At 39.4% G+C, this 21,875-nt stretch overlaps 1 protein-coding gene across 5 annotated transcripts in view; it reads right to left on the bottom strand.

Moving 5' to 3' along the window:
* GRAMD2B (GRAM domain containing 2B) overlaps nt 1–16,890 on the bottom strand; it is a 41,354-nt gene extending 24,464 nt beyond the window's left edge. For 3 of the 5 annotated variants that reach the window (XM_068177437.1, XM_068177440.1, XM_068177441.1), the window contains exon 1: nt 16,668–16,890. In XM_068177437.1, the coding sequence (XP_068033538.1) occupies nt 16,668–16,792 (125 nt within the window). In that variant the 5' untranslated portion in view covers nt 16,793–16,890. Of the gene's footprint in view, nt 1–4,654; nt 4,785–16,667 lie in introns of those variants that run through there. The other 2 variants (XM_068177438.1, XM_068177439.1) reach the window with 2 other exon arrangements.
* Nucleotides 16,891–21,875: the final 4,985 nt, after the last annotated feature.

Below are 21,875 nucleotides of genomic sequence, written 5' to 3'. Positions count from 1 at the left end.
GCTTCCCTCTTCTATCCACAGAGGGCGAAGGCTTCAGTCTGCCTCTACGTTCGCTGGTCTGCTGAAATTGTCTGCTGCCTATCTGCAGCCTACATATTATTTCCTGCCACTCTTTCTGGAGCTTATTAACCTCCCTAACCTTAGTGTGCTATTTTTCAAGGACAGAGGCAAAGACAGTCAGTGCCAACTAGAAGTTTAGTTGAAGTAACACAAGTCTGAAAAGATTCATTGGAAAGGATATACATGGACTTGGCAACAGCTGTGTACGCAGCATACAGATCACTAGTCTCAGCCTCATTAGATAAGCACATAATTTCTAACCACATGACTGCAACAATTATGGAGATGGAAGTAAGAAGACAATACAGTGATGGGATGTTTATGCATCACCTGTCAAATACCAGCAACAAATCTTGCTGCCCAAAGTTGTAGTTACTATGTTGCCTAACAAGCATTTCTCACAGATTGCATATAACTAGTAAATACATTAGCTACATGAAGCACCTGGATGGAAAGAAAAAACTCTTCAGATCCATACCATGCATTTACACATGGAAAAATTATTTTTAAAAAGCTGCTATTATAACTTAAGCATGCACATAAAGTGAACACAGTAGGAATGGCAGGGAGAAAAAAGGGAAAAACAGAAGTGATCAAAAAACATCATTATGAACAAATGAAAGTTCAAACCTAGACTGGAAAACTCCTGTCACACACATACATTTAAATATTTCATTTACAAACCTCTCCTTTGGAGATCATGTGTTATAACTTTTGCTATAAGAGTAAGGAAGAATTACTAGGGAACAATTGAAAAATATAATACTTAGTATGTGTTAGTATCTTCATCCCCTCTTTGCAAAAAAAATGCAAAACACAGTAGAAGTTTGGCTGCTGGAAAGGAGTTAACCTAGACCAAAGCTGAAATAAAACTTTAAGTCAGTAATAAATGACTTCCCCTTTTTTCTCTGTATATTGTGTTTTTCTCAAGTAACGGACTTCTAAAAAAATTGTGAATTTTGATTAAGTACAAGTCTGTCAATTAATTCTGTTCTAATTTATCAACTGATAAACAGTTATTAAGAAACATCTGTTACAGCAGAATAATATGCCAGACAAACAAACCACAAAAATCACATTCTCCCTGCCCAGAAGTACCAAATTTGCTTGGAAGAATTTTCCACTGCTTGCAGTAGCATATAGCATATTTTCCCCAGTAACTGCAATGCATTTTTCCAAAAAAAAAGAAAAAAAAAAAAAGAAAAAAATATAATTAAACCCTTTCACATATTCACATATTGCAGACTCTTAAGTCCCAGTCCCTTCATTTCTTTAAGTTACACTTGGTAATTGGACATTACCTGATTCTGTAAACCATAAGGGGACAGAATATGCCACTTAATGTTAGCAGAATCTTGGCATACTGTAACCCATCACATTACACTTATACAGACAGATTGAATTATATGAGAACAAATATTACCAGTGGCACCAGAAAGTACTTCATGGACTTCATCAGAAGCAAGCATGGGTAAAAGCAGAGGGATGCTGACAAAGCATGTGAACTACTTGCTATTACTCCTCTGCCATTTCTCCTTAATGTACCACACTCTTATTGTCAATGCTCAAACATCTGTTCCACTTGCTGTCCCTGAAGTAAGGCTGACAGCTTCTACAGGAGGTCCAGTGCCATCACAAATAAAACATACTCCACTTCCCAGTCAAAAAAATAAATATTCTCTAAATACAGTGCAAGGGTTAACTCCTTTTTGGTCCAAGGCCACATCAGGAGGTAATGGTTAGGGAGCTCCACTTGGAAGGTTTTTTCTGTCCACAAATTTTTTATATGCTTGGAAGGAGCTCCACATAATGACAAACTTCTGGCACATTACTATTTTGGATCTGCATAAAAACAGTGTCCATCTTCCCCAGAGTGTTATCTCTGGGGTTACAACTCACAGAGTTCTACTGGAAACTTTGCAAATATATAAGTATCACTAAACATGCCAGAGTAGCCCATTTTCTGAATCAGTATGAAAATACTTAACTCTTCTGAATCACTGCTGGATAAATACAATCTTTGAAGTTTCTAATCTTGAAACACTTAAGAAAAACTAATCAAAAAAATCCTGAAAAAACCCAAAAAAACCCAAAACAACCCAAAATACTTTTACAGCTTTGGTCCTTCAGATGTACCTACTCCCCAGGGAGCCTTTATGGTAGCAGCAGCATATTAAGCTATGAAGTTCATCTCTAAACTGAACAATATTCTAAGCATACCTCCAGCAAGTAAAGGTTACTGTATACACATAAATCTCTTTACACACATGAATCTCTCTTCCCCCTGAGCTTTGGAAAACACTAAAGATTCCAACCTCTATAACCCTGCTAATATTTTTTTCAAATGGAGGTCATCATGAGCTCTGTTAGTTGCATATTGTTCCCTGGAAGTACATGAGGGGAATGAAGCTCCACCAAATCCACAAACACTTATGTACAATATCTTCTAATACCAAATCTTCCAACAATTAAACTTCTAGCAATCTCATTTCTAGCTGAATTAAAGCCATGCTTCTGTTCTTCAGCTGAACAATCTCCCCGTAACTTCACATTAGTCAAACCAAAGATACATGGCTTGTGAGCTTAACTCCCAATCAAATGAACACAAGAGTTTCTCAGACAAGTTTCTCAGTAAAATGGGGCTGAAAAATAAATTCCAATTTTGTTTCCAAAGAGAAAATGCTTCAACAATTTTCTAGTTTAAGACAAACCTTTTCAAGTTTTTTTTTCTCTCCCAGTCTTTTTACCCTCCTGCTGTCAGGCTACTATTGCTGAACACTGTACCTTAAAGTGTGACAATACTGCCTAGCTCTTCCCTGCATGACACCTACTGAACAGCAAAAATTGATAGCTAAAAAAAGCTAGAAAGTCACAGTGAGTAAGACTTCTCTGTTTATCACACTGGCTAAGACTGACCTTGCTTCTAAAACTGTTAACTGATGAAGGATTGAAAGACTAAACACCTGGGGGCAAAACAGATGGTCAGTTACCTGTGCATGTTCAATGCCTCAGAGACCAAGCTCTCCATATACTATCTTGGACTCCCAGTTCTGTTTTCAAGAGAAAAATCAGGTACAGATCTTGCATACCTGAAGAATTTCATTAGGTTCACTGGCATAATTCTGCGCAGGGATCAGGATCCAAGGCTTGAAGTCAGAAGACTCTAGAGAGGGTCTGGGAATTATGTTTCATTTGTAGTGTGAAGTCACTGATGTGATTACACCATACAGAATAAAGGACACTTAGAAGACACTTTGATTCCCAGTACTCTCTAACAAGCAAGTTATTTCTGGCAACAGATTTCACTGCAATACATACTTTAGGAATACACCTGCTTAGACATTAGGTGTACAACAGCGGGAGGAAAAAAACCAAAAACCAACACAGACTTATTCAGAATTTGTTTCAAGAGAAAGAGCTAGCTGCTGGTAACTTATTTGCCTTTCTCCTTGAAGCTGTTTAAATATTTGTGAAGAAATGTTCTTTAGGAAGAGGAATCATCCCAGTTTAGGAGAAAGTTAGCTCTTCTTAATTTCTTTGAGAAGAAAGCCCCACATGTTTTAGTTTCCTGTTTCACAGATGCTTAACTTCTCAAAAACCGTCCTTGGGACTGCCAAGACCCATGAGAATTGGAAGCCTGGTATGGAAACAGGCAGCTGCTTGATACCAGCAATGTTTTCACGAGATGGTCATTGCCATAGCTCACAAGAAACTAAACAACTTGAAATCTCTGCAGGAAGCAAGAGACCAATGCGTGAGTGAATCTTTAACTCTGGACGTTCGCAGTCATCATCAGAGGCTGGGAAGGTCAGCAGTCTCAGGGGAGTCCCCCCACCCCTCTGAGCACTCTGACTTCCCTACCTTCCATCAGTTAGTCAAAGCAGACACCCTTTACCAGCCAGCCGGGCCTCCTCTTCCTCATGAAGAATATTTCCAGCCTCTTCACCTGCTCAATTTTTACGGTACTTCTCAGGTTAAAAAGCAGAAGTGTGAGTATGGGTATAGCTATGCTGGGCTTGCCCAGTGGGGAACTATGCCAGGACCGGCAAGTGACCACCATCCTTCTCCTGAGAAGGGACATCCTCCACTTTCTGGGACATCAGAATGAACTCCCATTTTAACGTCTCTTGTCTGTATCAGACTTTGTGAACTTTCGACAAAGTTCTGGGTTTTCCTGGCACCCAGGGAAAGGATCACAGCTTCCCACAGGAGCCCGTGCACTTTAACAGAAGCGATTAAGCACAATTACTGTATTTAATTGTCACGGCTCAGAAGGATTTTCAGGCTGTTGGGTGAAGCTACTAGAAGCAGTATTTATATGCCTTGCTTCTAAAACTAACTTCGCAGTTCAGCTGAACTCGAGCGCAGGTCTCGGCTGAGCGGGGGTGTTCGCGCTCAACTCAAGCCTGGAGGCGGAGCCCCTTTGTTGACTCTTCCCGGGGAACTTCCAGGCCGACGGCCCCAACAGCGCGGCCCCAGCGCTAGGGGCTCCCCCGCCGCCCCCGCCCGCAGCTCCCCGCGGCCCCGGCGCTGCCCCGCGGGCGGCCCGGGCACAGCCCCCGCGGGCCCCTCTCCCGGCGCGGACACTACTCACAGCCGCGGAGCGCCCCTGTTCTCCCGCCGGCCGGCGGCCCGCGCTGCCCTCGGCTCCTCCGCATCGCACCGCGGCTCGCTCATGAGCACCATCGGCACGGGCAACACGACTCACTCTGCCGCCGGCGGGCCAGGCCGGGCCGCCCGCTCCGGCCTCGCTGCCCCGCCCCGGGGCGGACCCGCCGCAGCCGCCGCCGTTCGGGCCGGCAGGAGCCGGAGCCGCCACAAACCGGTTGAACCCGCCCGGCTGGGCTCGGCGCCGCCCGCGCCGCGGAGCTTGTGAGGGATGCAGCGCCTCGCTCCCCATGAGGCTGATCCCTTACGAGCTTTAAATTATTCAGTCGGGACGCTGTCGCGTGAGACGCCGGATCCCGCCGGCTCCAGCAAAAGCCGTCCTTAATGTTTTATACGGGGGTACAGGAGATAACGCGGTTTGACATCGACGCAGTCCCGGGAGGAAGGTGGCGGTGGTCGGGCCCTGTTTTCTGTCAGTGCGCTTCCCCGGTGACCCGTGGAAGCAGACAGTAGTCCAAATACTGATACTGGCCTCAGGACTGCTCTACTAACGTGTACTTCTGAAATGATTAGCTGGTATTTCCATCTGCGGCTTTACATCTTGAGCAGACAAGTAGGTGGTTTCTCAACAACAGCCCCCCACGCTGCTTTGTACAAAAAAATCACAAAACCACTGAATAGGTAATGTTGGAAGGGACCAGTGGGTCCAGCATTCTGGCTCAGACAGGACTATCCGAGAGTGTATGGCACAGGAGTGTGTCCAGACGGTGCTTGAATATCTCCAGCAAGGGAGACTCCACAACCTCTTTGGGTAACCTGTTCGGGTCTGTGTGGTCACCTGCAGAGTAAAAAAATTCTTCCTCATGTTCAGGTAGAACTTCTTGTGCACCAGTTTCTGCCTATTGCCTTTCCTGTTGCTGGACACCACTGAGCAGAGCCTGGCTCTGTTCCTATGGCATTAATGAGGTCCTCACTCAGTCATCCCTTCTTGATGCTGAAGGTGCTCAGCTCTCTCAGCCTTTCCTCAGACGAGAGATGCTCCAGACTCTTGATTTATTTTGTGACTCCCTGCTGGACATCTTCAGGAGTTCCTAGTCTTGTATTGAGGAGCCCTGTACTGGACAGAGCACTCCAGATGATGCCTCACCAGGGCCAAATAGAGGAGGAGGAGGAGCTGAGGAGGCCTCTGCCCCTTCACCTGAGTCATTGAATGGATGGATAAATTAAACAAGACTGGGCCCACTACTGAGCCTTGGGGGACACCACCACAGACAGGCCTCCAACCAGAGCCTGTGCTACTGATTGTGACTCTGGGATCTGCTGTTCAGCCAGTTCTCAATCTGCCTTCCTGTCCTCCCATTTATTTCACTCTTCCTGAGTTTACCTGTGAGTTTGCATTGTTAGAGACAGTGTTGAAAATCTTGAAGTCGAGGTAGACAAGATCTGCTGCTCTCCCCTCATCCATCCAGGTAGTTGTTTCATCGTGGAAGGCAGTCAGGTTGGGCAAGCATTATTAGCCTTTAATAAATCCATTCTGAGTACTCCTGATCATCTTCTTGTCCTCCCTGTGGGTAGAGGTGGCCTCCAGAATGAGGTGCTCCATCACCTTTCCGGGACCGAGGTGAGGCTGACTGGCTGACAGCTCCCTGCATCTTCCTTCTTGCTGTGTTTAAAGACTGGGGTGACATTTGCTTTCTTCATTCTCAGGCACCAAGCCTGATTTCCATGACCTTTCAAAGATGACTATAAGGAGCATAGCTATGATGTCCGTCAGCTCTCTCAGCACTTTTGGGTACGTCGAGCCCATGGACTTGTGTATGTTGAATTTGCCTAGGTATTCTCTAACCCAATCCTTCTTGACCAAGGAGAATTCTTGGTTCCAACATTCCTTTACCCTGGTCTCCTGGGTCAGAGATTCCTGAGGGCTGGTCTTGTCAGTGAAGACCAATGGAAAGGTGGTGTTCAGTGGCTTTGCCTTCTCTGAATCTTCTTACTTTACTTTTTATTCTGATGTATTTAAAGACATTCTTCTTTTTGTTTTTGACATCCTTGTCCAAATTTAATTCCAGATGGGCCTTGCCCTTGTCTCATTTCTACTAACATGACAAAATTATGTAATACAGTGTAGAAAACCAGAAAGCTGGCTTACTCCTGGCCTTCCTTGGGCCTGTGCTGGCAGAGCTGTGGGGCAAGTTGAGTGGCCTCAGGAAGGTTAGATTTAAGGTGGCACTTGGCACAAGTCATCTTACATGGCAGGCACTAACTCTGAACGTACATATGAAAAATGTTTTTGCTACTTCGTTAATACCCCGGTTAGGTTTCAGTTTGGTGAAATTATGTTTTAATAAAGCTTAAATGGACTCTGTGGTTGTAAGTACACAATCAAAGGAGAGAAAATCTTGGGGTGAGAGTTCAGATTAACATGTCTAGGCAAAGGTCTATTTTCATGTTTTAACAAAATTAATAATAGAATAACTTTCTTACAGCTGACTATTCACATGAACTAAATGGAGAATATGTACAGTAGAGTGGTGTAGGAGATAGATACTAATGTACATTTCAGATTGAAAAGCGTATGAAGCAAATTAATCACCTTTGAATATTTAGTTTTAAGGAGATGCAAGAAATAAGTTTTAGGTATTGCTGCAATACTTTCAGGAAATCAGTGATAAGAAAGTGGTTTTAATGGTGAAATGCCTTAAGACTGCCATAGTTGCTTGGGTACAAAGATCCTGCAAAAAATGTGAGATTGCTGTATGATTTTTGCTAGACCGTGTACGTTTAATTGGCTCCAGTACAGGAAAATTTAAAGACTATGTGCTAAGATGCATAGAATGGAAGACATTTAAAATGGCTGTATTTCTGGGAGACACCATTAACTAATGTTCATGTATTATTTAACATAAATGTCAAGGCACATGTGGAAAATAAATGAGATTTAATTTACAAGGAAGATTATTCAGCCTGTTAGGCCCTGTACTTGTGAAACATTGACTGCTGCTATTCTTCCTTGTGGAGCCCCTGAGTGCACTTGGCACTGCTTTGCAGAGCTTCTCCTACCTCCTAACACCAGACACAACCTGTGGCAATATAACAGCATCTTGTTTATCCAACCATAATGGAATAGGAGCCATTTTAGCTGCCTGGACAATGAGTAGAGCTGGAACTGATGGGCTGGGGAAGGCATCATGTGTCTGTTCAGGCCCTTTGCTTGGGTGCAGCAACCTATGTGAGGTTTTAGGTACCCTGGGGATTGACCTTGTGTAAGTGTGCACTAACAAGGCATGCATAGGAGGAGTGGAATCGGTAGGAAAAGTGACTGCTTACCCCCCATCTTGTTTTTGGAGGCTTTTCATTGCACTAAAAATGTATTTGCTAATTTAGTCCTAATTTTGATGATGACTTGTGGTTGAATAATTCCTGTGTAACTATCTGCAGTTCAGCAGAAGTGCTGGTTTTAATAGGTGAGAAGCTGGCTTCTAGATATTTGAATAAATAAAATTAACTTTCTTTTGAGTGCTTAGATTTTCAGTCTGACTGGTGTAACCACCTCTTTAGGAGATGAACGCTGCCATTGACTGTTCTGTTCATTCATTGCCAGAGGTTCCTGTCTTTAGCTCAGTGGTGGAAGAACTAGAAAGGAGTTCCTTTGTCCTGGAACTCAGTCTCTCTTGTAATTTCATCTGACTCCATTCTCAGGGTGTGCACAGCTCTCTGATTTAAATAAATCTGTCTACTCATTTAGTGCAGAAGAAACTTACGCTCAAATAAATTGATGCCTAAAGCCTCCGCACTAAAATAGGAATCCTTGCTTAGTTATTTCTTCCATATCATGATATCTTAACTTGTCAGAGACTTGGTTCTGGCAGATTGGTGATACACATGTCCTTAGTCCAGTTTGCTTTTATCTGATAATGACAGTGGAAGAAATAAGTAATGAACCAGGACTATAGCTTGTGGGGTTTTTTAGGAATTTGAAAAAGAAACCCTGTGGCCAAGCTCTGTCAAACTGTACATGGTGCATTAACTCCTGAGTGAGAGGGACTCTCCTGAGTGATAAAAGCTCTGAATACCAGGATTCTCAGGAATATTCAGGGAGGAATGCCTTATATTAAACAAGCAAATGTGCAACTGCTCATGTGAGTGGAATATACTTGAAAACCATATGCTTTTATCATGATCAAGTCTTACATAAAAATAAAAAGAAAGCACAAAGGATCTTTTACTGTACTGTGATAATTGCTCATATATACAGATACAGAAAAGCAAGTATTTGAAGATCAAGCTGTCACCAACAGACTTGTGAGAAAAGCTGGGCTGTGTTTTTCTCTAACTGCTGAAGGGCAGACTGGGGAGAGACAGAGAGTAATGTATTATAAAGTTACTGATTGCTTTTTAATGCCTGCAGTACTGGTGATGCTGTATAGACAAAAATTCACATGTTCCTGCTTTGAAGAATATATTAAACCTTAGAGGGGATTCAAGGTTTTCAGTAATTAGGACCTTCAACATTATGTGTAACACAGTAAAGAATAAAAAATTACAGATGGAACAATAGGAATAACTTTCATTGCAAAATAAAAATATTTCAGATACATATGAAATAACAGAAAAGCAAAATGGGGTGAGGCTCACTGAGTCATTTAGTTCATTCCCTGTCCCGAGTTTAAATAAGGCCTGCTATTCCTGTGCCACTCCTGGCAAGACTTCTGTCTAAGTTGTTCTTAAATTCATCAGTGTGTCCAGGCCACCAATTCCAGTGTTTGCTATCATCCAGGGGATGTCCTCAATGTGCAGCATGGTTTGGAATCCTTGTTGCTGAAATCTAAAGCCATTACTTCTTAATTTATTAAATATGAAGAACAGTGAAAACCTGTCTCTTGCTTTTCCTCATTTTCATTTTATCTTTAGTCTCAGATAAAACATATAAAATCTGGATTTGGACTTCTTTTGTAGGTCCAGGTATTTTCTGAAGCGTGATCCCCCAGACTCAACACCATTAGTTTTATGAAGGTGGTATAAAGAAGAGTTTAAAAGATTATTTCATCTGTCCTGTACCACTCGTCATATTTTGTGGTAAAGTGTTTGTGTTCCACAACAGGTGAGGCTGACTCAGGTTTAGTATTCAAGCACTAGGACCTAATGAAGCTTTTATAAACATCAGCTGAGATGCTGTCCGCTAGTACATCGGCAGCAGATTGTAAGACTTGATTAAGTATGACCATATACATATCCTTTGTGCATTTTGTTCTTTTCCTTTCCAATCTGTTTCCTCAATTTATCAGAATAGTTATGAATCATATCTTGAAGGACATGAAGCAAGAAACAGTAAAAGAGCCTAATGAGACACACTGGAGAGGTCAGTATAAAAAGCAATGGAACTGTTAGAGATTCATGGCTAGGACATTGCTGTTGAATGATGAAAAAGACAATCTACCTGAAAATAGACAGTGTTAGAGGTTGAGTTAACAAGGTTTATTTCAGTACAGTCATTGTGGCTGTTCATAAAGTATTTTTCAGTTTGATCTGGCAAGTATCAGCATGCCTGAATATGAGGAAAATTCCTTGGAAAGAAACAAAGCAGAAAGAGAGTAAAGTGGTTACAAGCATTCTGTGTGTTTTGAGCACATTTCTCTTCAGTATAGAGTTCTTTTGTATGTCTTTGCAGGTGTAAAAATATATTAAGAGATACAGCCTCAATAGTGCCTGAATACAAGTACTTTTGCCTAATAGGTTGTTGTATATGTCTTGTTTTCAGTTTTCTTTGTGATATTCTGCATTGGTAGGATTCTGTGAAAGCTATGCAAATGTCTTGGAAGCCATTAAGTGTAGGAAGACCTGCTAAGTCCTTATAGTTGAAATGTAATAGTAAAGCAGTCTTATGTTAGATACTATAGAAATAGGAGCACTGATAGTATGAGAAACAAACTAATAGACATTTGGAAAGATGTTGAAACAGGGAAAAGATTCTAATTTCTGTAATACACACAAGTCATCCACAAATCAGAGTGAAGCCAGCTTGTAAGATGTACACTACAAAAAACTACAAAACAGCTAGACTTAAAAAGGTGGTGCAGCATTGGAAGAAGTTGTGCAGAGAAGCTACAGACTCTGTCTTTGGAGGGTACAAGACCCAGCTAGACAAAGCCATACCTGATTTGAGCTGGCGTTGATGATACTCCTGACTCAAGCAGGAATGTTCAAAAACAGTGTTCAAGTTACTCAGTATACCTGAACTATGCTCAAAATAGGTGGAGCCAAGGTCCAAAATAGCCTATGGAAGATAACTAGGGGCAGAACACAGTGAATGGTGTGATTTTGTAATGAATGAAAAGCAGTTTTGGCCAGTTGCTTCTTGTTCCTTGCCTGGATTAAGAATTTAATAATTTAATTGCTTTTAGAAGTTTGAGATTACTTTATAGATACCCATATCAGGTAATATTTTTCTTCCGAGCTGTTTACTGAAAGTCTTTGACTATCTCTTCCTATTTTTTGTTTAATGTAGTCTGGATTGGTATTGGTTGAACCCCTCTTTGGACAGGGCAGTGCATGGGGCAAATGAAGTAGGCTAGGCTGAAAGCTAGTGGGAGAATTTATCACAAATGGTGGAGCATGCCAGGACTGTTCCTTGTGGCTCCATGCTGAAGCAATTGGGTGAATGAGACCGTGTTACACTGGTGCTGTAACACACAGCAGGACAAAGGTGAGAGACTGCCACACAAAACTTCTGGAGTATCAGTTATATGGTGTCAGCCCACCTCTCAGTGAGCATGTAGCACATTGCACAGGTACTCGTCAGCATATTTACTGCCATTTTAGGACCAATGACCTTCAAAATTACCTGTGTAGAGTCACAGAAGACACACTACATGCTGTGAGCCTCACCACTGTCTTACTGTGCCATGGTGTTCAAAAGAACAGTATGGGATGGAGGGTTAATGGAAAAACACAGTACAACTGTTGAAATAAAGGAATGTTCATCTCACTCCAAATTGTTCATGGCAACTTTCTTGCATATTGAAAAAAGCAACCTTGTGACGTGTTAGCAATTTGGTTTTGCCAGCTGTGAGAAAGCACTCAGCCAGTTGGCATTTTGCTGAAAAACACACATCACTGTCTTCTCTTAGCTCATGATAAAAAAAATAAAGAGCAGTTATGGTATATTTTTGTGCAGTCTATTGGCCTAGATGCCTCATGAATGGCAATGCTAACATATTAGAATATTGTGATGCCTAGATCTTGTCATTTAAAATGATTGTATGAAATCGGATGGCAGCAAAATCCGCTTTCTCCATTTATAATTTAAAAAAAGATATTTCCATTTTTAATAAAAGAGATATATGTTCTCATTTAATATATTGTCCAGCTGTGCTAAAAAAGATAAATGTAAGTATTGCTTGTTCTACTCTGGTGAGTCACATTAACTTGGTTAGTCATCCTCTGATTATAAATGTCCAGGAAAATCCTGGACAGTATCCAAGTGTGACATCTCTGTATACAGGTGACTTGGACAAAAATTTCAATCCAGCTACAGCTGTATATTTAGGGTATCAAACAGATGATTTGTACCTAATGAATAAGATGCATGCATATATATAATTACTCAATGAAGGAATACATGTGGGTCCTTTTTGGAACCACATATACCTGAGTGCATGCAAACATTCATGATATGTGTAAATATGATGATCATTTTGTTGAAAAAGACCTTTAATCATCCAGCAGTCTCAGAAGTGCAGCAGTATGGTAGATTAAGTATGTGAAAAAAGAAAACTGTCTTGTTTGAGAATAAATTTGATCTTCCACAAGAAAATAGAGTGCCCAGACTTTCCAGAAGCTTAGGAAAGGCTTGTTCTTAACTTTTAGAAGAGGAAGGTTAAAGTGAGGAACACAAGATAATGTGAAAGAATTAATCATACTATCAGTTTTCTCACTGTCTTTACATCAGATGGGGTTGTGAATAATAAGCTATTTGACTGTGCTTATACAGTTACTGTTCTATCTCATTTAGAATTAGGAGTTATATTACTCTGGGGGAAAAAGAAACCAAAACAAGTGTAAATATGTCTTCATAGTCAGGCCAGTAAGGGTGAATGCCAAAGACCAAATGCAAGCCATTGAGCAGTAAGGTGGTTGCCAGTGTTTCAGGTGCTCATAATTGAACTATAAAAACAACACACCTTTTAGAAGGTGGTATATGTGCCTATCTTTTTAACATGACTTCTTAAATTGGTCTGAGCTAAGCCTCAGTCTTACAGAATTACACTAGAAGATTCTGAGGGGTATAATTTCCATGCAAGATTTCCTTTATAAAAGCTTTCTGTCAAAAAAATCTTCATAGAGAAAATCTGGATGTAGGGTTCCTTTTTGTGTCCAAACAAAAACCTGTCTGTAACAAAACCATCTTTAAAGTTTATGTTACTGGCTGTTACAGAGTTTTTCTGTTATTTTGTTATAAGCAAAAGATAGCTAAATATTAATGCCAGATCACAAATGCAAAACGTGAGTGCTGTATTTACTGTATTTGTGTATTGTAATGTATCAAATGAGCTGCCGGGTCAGGACTGGAGTCAAGAACCCTTTTGATTTCCATTTTGATGAGATATTTAGAAAACAAACCTCTCCATGTTAATTTTAAAAACATTGTTCTGTAATTTAAAAAATAAAAAAAATTGTTTGTAACTTTCACCTAATGTCGGAACCCAGAATATCCCTTGGGCACTCTTGGATGTTCTGGGCCCAGGTCAGAAGCATTTGAGACCCTGGAATGCAGCCACAGACCCCTGTGGCTTTGAACCTGATCCATGGAACAATTTACCAACCTTGCAGGAAGAATAAGAAATCACAAAAGTTTAGATATTATAGTAGAAGTAGTCACAAAGTGAAAGGAGGAATTTTTGAGTGCTGCACAGGGAGGTTTTAGGCCTTGTACAGAGGGGTCTGAGCTTTGTACATGGGGGTCAGAAGTTCTAAGATGGAGGGATTTGGGTGTGCCCTGTCCTCTTTCCTTCTTCTTCCTAACCTCCATGTTCATGGTGATGTTGGCATTCACAGATTGGTTTAGAGTAGAAAGTCACTGTTGAATATAGGTGATGGGCCCTGGGGAAAAACTGTAAACATCTAATATGCAATGTATGATATAAAAGAAGGCAGCAGCCCCCTGGGCGTCGGAGTGTGTCCTTGCCTGACTGCTGAATGGACCGCACCAGTTCAGGAAGAAAATCTTTTAGATAACATACAATAAACTACCTTGAGATAGGACAGCTGAAGACTACTGAGTCTTTTTTTGGAGACACGGGTTGGAGGAGAGACTTTTCCACATTTATGGGCTCACCCCAACAAGGGGTAAGTTCCGATAACCTAATATCAACCTTACTGACAAATGCTGAATTTTTTTTTTTAAGCATTTAATATATAACCTGCAATGCAATTATTTCTAAGATTGGTGTAAACATATATAGCATTATGACGTTCACAGAACTGGTAGTCTAAATTGCTGGTCTAAAAAACGAATTTTCTTGTGTTCAATACGTTTGGGGTTTTTTTTTCTAAGGTCACTTAGGAGATTATTCAAAACCAAAAGCCTTAAGATTTTTCTAAATTTTAGGAGAACTGGATACAGGTATTGCCTCGTATCAGGGATGGGCTTCAAATGGGAGCTTGAGATCCCTGTTTTTTTAGCCCATATTTTGTTCTGATGTTAGAACAACTCTATACATTCATGCTGATAAAATGCTGCAAAACATGTGGCCAGTACTTTTATCAATACAAATTTCTGATCAATAACGTATAGTTGACACCTCAGCTTTAGCTCCAGAGTCTTAATTTCTCTCTGAAATCAGTTTTGCTCTATGTCAGGAATAATATGTTGCCATGACGATAAACTTTCCCCTTTATGAAACGTTAATAACTCCCCGGTTTCTGCTAAATTCATGCTCATCCACGTGCTAATTACCGTGAGGTGAAAACAGATGTATATAAAAACTTAGGCGTATAGTCAGTTTTTCTCCTCAGGCATGAATAACTAGAATGAACAAGAAGGATCATTAATATAGTAAATTTTCTGTGTGGGTGAATCTTCATATATAGAAAATATGCTCCAAATAAATAAGGCTGTATGAAAATAGTACCTAAAAATGCAGAGCCTGCATTTACTTTTTACAAAAGCATTTTCCGTGATTTTTCATGGGGCTCATTTTCAATTAATCTACCATCACTGTGACAAACACATGAAAAGCAAGTTTGGTGAGAGCTCAGTCCGTCTAGCTCATTATGTGCTATTGTGCATCTTCCTTATTAGATTGTCTAATATTTGCAGCCTGCTACTCCATCTTTGCTATTGGCAGAGGTATGGTTTCACAGCAGGGTTTTATGATCATATTATCCTTACTGAACCAGCAACTGAGTAAAGTGGTTTTCTAGAAGGCCTGCTCCTACCACTCGATACTTGGCAGGCAGGTTGATTATTGAGAAATTGGGGGTAAAGGCCCTGGTCTTTGTAAGGCTGGTCACATTGCCCCCAGAGCATATATGGCAGCTTTTTGTGTACTGGTTATTTAGTGGTAAATAAAAAAGTAGGTAGACCTGTCTGCCCAGTGTTCTAGACACGACACAGAAAGGAGGACAAATTTTATATTGTCCAAATTACGAAGTAGTTAAAAATCACCAACTTGTGATTTTTAACTCTGAATACCTCTGTATGTACTTACGTCCCATGCCTAATTACAAAATGAGATCAAGAGCCATATGAAAAGTCATGTGAATTTTTTTTTTAAAAACAAGCTCAGAGTGATTAGTTCTAGATAAGAGTCATTGAAATCTCTAATTAAAACTTAAAATTTCTGATTCTATATTATCTGTTCAAACTATTGGACATTATCTCTCTGACATTTGAGTTGGAAGAAAGGATGATATGCAGATATAATATTAAAAAGCCCTAATAATATTTCAAAAGAGAAAAATTAGGCCAACAGTCTTATAGTAGTGACCCAATTAGTGATAAGATCTGTCACCCCATATAGAATTTGTGCACAGCCACAAAGAAATGTAATTCAGCCACACAAAAACTATGTAGAGGTTCCAAATCACTCTTAAGGGTTGTTTGGCACCATGCAACAATTAAGGACCAGCCCTTGGCAAATAATTTTCAAGCAGATTAAGAACCAATAAATCTCTAATGATATTTTAAGCTGTTTTATTCATGATGGGTTGACATAAGTACTGTGGGTGTTTACTTGTCTTGCTCCTGCAGTAGATGAGGAAGGATAAGCACTAAGTGCCAGTAGGCCTCTGACATTGCCTTCCCTCATTTTTTGTGCTGTCTAAAATGTGCATGATTTATCCAGAACTCTGCATTGCAATGAATTCCACCATAGAGGGGATTTGCAATTCAACAAGTCCACCTTTCTAAAGTAAGAAAACAGTTTTTCCCCTAATTTTTTTTTGCCATGTTCTATCAGGAAACCCTTTATTAGTATTCATTTAGCAAGTTTTCTACTTCCTTGAATATTTCTTGTGAGTAAGGTGGCACTTATCTTGAAAATTAGTGTAATAAACATTATGAAGTTCCTTTAGGCCAAAACACACATGAAAATATTTTGTTAAATTCCCTGATCTAACAAAGTTTACATTTGTTTTGTACAGAGATCAAGTATTATAGATATTTGGGTGACCCCATAGAGGTCACTTTAAAACTTGAGTTTTATTAGTATGTAGTGTTATAAACATTCAAAGCCCTATTTCAGTGTGAATAGATAAGGAAGAAGAAAACAATACCCTTCTGCCCTCCATCACAAGTTTTTCCTTTACAGTAGTGCTCCCCTTCCCAGTGCAATCAGTAACATACATGAAATTACCATCTCTGTGTGCATTTCCTTTTTATATTAAATACCTTATCTAGGTATTTTCGTTAGTACACTTGTCCTAGTTCCCTCCTGTGTTGCTGTCCTGTTCCCTCATCATCGAGCACATGCAAAGCACTCAAATATATTGGGATTTACCTTATAAATACTGATCCAACACTCTCCGTAGGACTGGCTGGGGTGTCATTACTTGATTTTCGGAAGCTGTTCTGACTTTCAGAAAGAAAAACGGAGTCCTCCAAGGAGCTTCCTTTTTTCAGCATTTTAATAGACCTAACTGCAGACTTAGGTAAGTTCAATTCTAGAGTGACCTGTGAAACACACAGCCTTTCTCTGCTGTAGGAAGTTCTGTCTTGGTGTGACTCCAGCTCAAACTAGGTTTAAAAATCAGTTAATGAGTAACGTAGTGTTGTGACATCATAAGGGAGTTTTCTTTTTTATCTGCAGCACTTCAGAAGTTTACTTGAGAACAAAAGTCATATTAAATCTGGGTGAGCCATGTCTTTGAAATTTCATTATAAATAACAATAACTTGTTTAGATTAATGGAGGAGTGTAAAACAAGAACTATGTTTCAAATGATGTTTTGCTTTCAGGTTTATACCTAAAACTGAAACATGTTCTGTCACAAATTCTACTTTGTGATCTATCTCTAAGCATCCAAGTTTGAATTACAAATTTGTATATGTTTAAGAAGTGAGTACATCTACCTGTTGTGAACATGCCAAAATTATTATATTGCACTTCTCCAGTGACAAGTTGGTCTACATGTGTGCATGTAGCTGCTATAAAAGTCAAATCATTGCAGTTCAGTTTAAATACAGGTAGTCTTTTAATTCTCAATGCACAGGAACCCAACCAGGACAAAACCAGTTTGTCTAACCAGTTTTTCCATAAATTGGCAAACATTAACTACAAACTTACATGGTTTTCTGTTTGTTGAAGATTACTATAATGATTAGGTTAGTGAGTGAAATAATCAGAAATCTTTCTTTATATTGCAAATCCTCTTATGGTACTGATTTAACATCCAAAGCATTTAGAAATTCTGTTAAACTTCATCTTGGACCTGCACAGTAATGAAGATTTGTCTATGAGACTGACCAAAGATGTTTAATGTAATACACTCTTTCTGTTCTCAGCATCTATAAACAGCTTGTGAAACAGTACAAATTCATTTGGAGTATTCACAGGTTTTATTTGTAAATGCAAAGACATCTTAGAAAACGGATGTCTTTTTTTTAATTTCTTTTGTTTCTGGTTTCTTTCATAACTAAACACCTAGATTTTTTTTAATATAAAATTTGCTTGTGATTGGTATTAAACAAATTGTAGTGAAATCTATACATGTGTGAAACAGTAACTATTGAAATACAGGATTAGCATAGTAGCTAAGAAAGGTAAAGATGAAACAGCTACTTCCTTGGAAGCAAAAATTCCAAAAAAATGGGAGAAGACTTTTAATAAAAAAGGCAGAAAAAAATAAAATAGATGCTTTTCGTCATCTTTAAATATTCCCCATAAAACCTGTACTTAAGGAGCTGTATTTAAGCTACTTGGATTCTGAATTAATGCCTCGAGTCACTATGCTGCACATGTTTCGTTTCCTGCTATCTAGGTCTTTTTGTTACTCTGCACTTGATTCTGGGTGATCATAGGCTACAAACACAGGACTGCTTAACTAGGCAAAGTCTCTGTACATTATTACTCTTCCATAAAACAAGTGATACAACCTTCAACAAATATGAAAGCTTTTTCCTTCTCTAATCACAAGAAGAAATTGCTTTCGCTCTGTTGTGTTGTTCATATCTATTCACTTAGGATAGGAAGTCTTTATTATTTTCAACGAAAGAAACATTCTTAAAACTGTTCAGAAAACTTATGTGACATAGCTTGTGAATCATCAATATGATGTATGTATCTTTGAAAGCAATCTATTTGTACAGTAAAATGTAATGAAATGATGAAATGAATGAAATGATTCATTAAGAATCGGAATGGCAACCGTGTTCTTTCTCTATGTTAAAGAGCAAGTACAGTGAGAGGGCAATTGAATTTTTCCCTAAGGGAGTAATTGCAGGAACATTCTTAGCAAGGAAAAACTATGGCATGTTTCCTTCCTCCAATTTTATGCATCTTTGCTGTTCTACAAAACAGTCAAGTTTTGCAGTTTTGTACAGGGTACTGTGCCTACTTGTAAACTACTGTTTCCCATCCTATACCACAATAGCAAGTGGTAAGTATGTAAGGCTTTTCAACCTGCAATTATATGGCTACTTGCATATGCCTGTACTGAAGGGCTTCTAGGTTTGCCATGCTAGTGCAATGCTAACCAAGTCAAGGACTAGGCTGGGGATGCCTACATCCTGCCTACAGCTGGTGTTACTGAGCTAGTTTAGGTCAGCTCAGGCCTGACTACGTAGAATCACAGGATCATGTAAATCAAGTCCATCCATAAACCTACCACTGACAAGTCCACCTCGGGAGCTTTGTTGCAGTGATATTCAGTGTTATGTATGGCCATGTGAAGAAAAATGGGTTTGTGTGACAGTGCCCTGAGACTCTCATGGTTCTTGCTTATTAATAGGTCTTATCCATCTTGAATGTTGCAGTAGTAACTCCCTGGATTGATGAAAAGAAGAGGAGTAGGCCTACAAGATGCGTTTCTAGTGGGAACAGAAAGGTACAGTGATGGGAGTGCTGTCACCATATGCTCAAGAGATTATTTTCTCTCCTTATTATCAGGCCCACACAAACTGAGTTTGCTATTGATTTCTAGTGTGTCTGCACAACTGTGATATTGAGCTGTTTTGGAGATTGTTTTAGGGCTGAAAAATAGTAGATGGTTGGTTGTAGTTAGGAGGCCAGAAGGGCTGACCTGATGGTGTCTGTATAAATGATAAGACTTGGATTCATGCAATTTTTATTCTGTATGGATCTAAGCTGTATTATGATCTTTGAGATTGCTCTATTTTGATGCAAGGATATGAAAACTGTGTAGTTTATAACCACTGGGCAAATTTAAAAGCAGTTATCACTCCATGTCTTTCTGATATTCATAAATATTTTCAGGGAAGGTCTAGATACCTACAGAAATGTCACCGATAGAGATGTGGGGCAGATACAGGACTTTTTGTAGCTGCTCACTTCAGACTTCTTAGCAGTAGTTAACAGACACCAGTATCTTTTTCTGATGCGATGGATCAGGTGTGGGAAGAAGTTGATACTCCTGATGGTGTGGCTATCTGCTGTACATGGACTTCTCCCCAGAGAATTGTTCTTCATGTTCTGAAGAAACTGGTAGCTCAGTAGCTTGTAAGCTTGAGTAAATTTTTTTTGCTCTGTCTCTTTCTGTCTCATACAATGAAAACAACTTTTCCCCTTTATTTCTTGAGTTCCTGTTACTTTAATCTACTTTTCTTAAATACCATATTCATATTTGACCAAGTGTATCCTTGTTTTTCTCAATTATCAAACTATGCCCTTTAATTCTGACCTTTGTCACTGACACTCTGTTATCGCTTACCTGCTAGACTATATCTTATTGAGTCTAGGACTGTTGCAATTATTTCTGATAGGCAGGCAGTGAGGGAAAAAATGTGGCTAGTGTCCTTGAACCTCATACAATTTTATTTTCAGTCTGCAGCAGTTGTCTCTAAAAGGTTAGAAATTGTCTGGAAAAATGTATACATTTTTTTGTTGTTGTTGTTGTTCTCATTACTACTGTGGGTTTTTTTAATTTGTGGTTTTTTTTACCATTAAAAGAAAGTGAATTACTTCAGAAAAAGAAATGGTAGATTATTTTTTACTTTCTCAGTCCCTGGAGTATTTTTTCTGAAGATAGAGATATTCAGAAATATATTAACAATGCCAATTGTGTTACACACATTTTAAGTACTTTTGTCTTTTCTAAAAGGTCTCATGTTATGGGATAGGAAGAAAAAAGTGGTGAAATCTGAGTATTCAGAGCAAAAGATTTCATTTATGCTAGGAAGGACTTTGTGCCTTGTGATAGGTAAGAAACTGCCTAAATATTTCAAGTTGAAATGATTATACAGGGAGATGCTGTTAGACAGAGTTTGTAAAGAGATGTCAGGAAGCATATTTTGAACAAAACGTTCAATTTTATTACCATCCAGGAATGAACGAAATGAACAATAAACCAACTGCTGAACTTAAGGCTGAAGGTCATTATAGTGACTTGAGATGGTAGTGAATGTTATTATGTACAATCTTATGCAAGCTTACATCTTGGCTGGAATATGGCCACAAAAGCTTATAGATTTTTTAGTAAGGAGTAGGGGAATCAATGAGTGGTCATTTTATCAGTTTGTTCTGAGTCTCAGAATTTACTGGCCTGTAAATTGGACTGCATAATTAGTCTGTTATTATCCCTAGAATAATGGTGAGGTGAGTTCTTGCTTTATGGGTTTAGCTCTCATAATTTTTGTTTTCTGAGGTATATGCAGAAGCAGCTGCTCTGATTCAGAGCCCACATTGTCTTCATGGTTATGATTGGCTAATTTTTTTTTCCTGCTTGAACCAAGTCTATTCAAAAATTAATTTTTTTCCTCTTAACTGGACATGTGAAAAGTGTACCTTTCCACAAATAATTCAAGAAAGAAATATGGGTCACATGTTGGTCACTCTAAAATCAGTTTTGACATTTTTAGGTAAGTTTTATATCTGGTTTCCAATATTCTGTTCCTTTTTCTGATCTTAGATTACTTGGTTTTCCTCTTGAACTGGGGTTTAATCTGTTCTAATTTGTGCTTTATTTCCAATAGTGAGATACACTCAGTTTGTATGTAGTGAGTTTTCAGTTGTGCCTGTTCCTGCTTGAACTTACACAAATGCTGTGTTGACTATGTGGGATGCTACAGGCAAATATGCAGAATTGCTGTGCCTCCTTTGGTGCTACTCAGAATGCTGCATGGGACCAGAACTCATGTGTAGAATCACAGACAAATTTGTGGAGAAAGGGGACAGAAAACTGGTCAAATGGAGTGAGAGCGATAGGTGAATATGTAGCATAGAAGAATTATGCCTAGAGGGACACAGGAATGAAATGAATGGTGTGGTGTCCATATTTGTGGAAGCCAGTGACTGTTTTACTCTTCAGTAATCTTGTTGTTAGAACATGCTCTTAAAACTCTCTTTTCTGCTCCCTCGCATGGTGGTCACCTTAGTAGATGCTGTTTCAGTTACTCCACTGTATGAACATCCAATTCCCTTCCTCATCCTGGAACTCCCATATGCTCAACTTTTGGAGGTCTGTATTTGTGTCTGGAAGCCTCTACTTCCAGGCAGGAAAAACATTTTTAAACAAACCCTCATCCAATGAATT

This window comes from Anomalospiza imberbis, chromosome Z, assembly GCF_031753505.1.
Source record: "Anomalospiza imberbis isolate Cuckoo-Finch-1a 21T00152 chromosome Z, ASM3175350v1, whole genome shotgun sequence".
NCBI classification, from domain to species: Eukaryota; Metazoa; Chordata; class Aves; order Passeriformes; family Viduidae; genus Anomalospiza; species Anomalospiza imberbis.
Note: the sequence above shows the minus strand (reverse complement) of the source record. Positions and strands in the feature narration are given on the sequence as shown.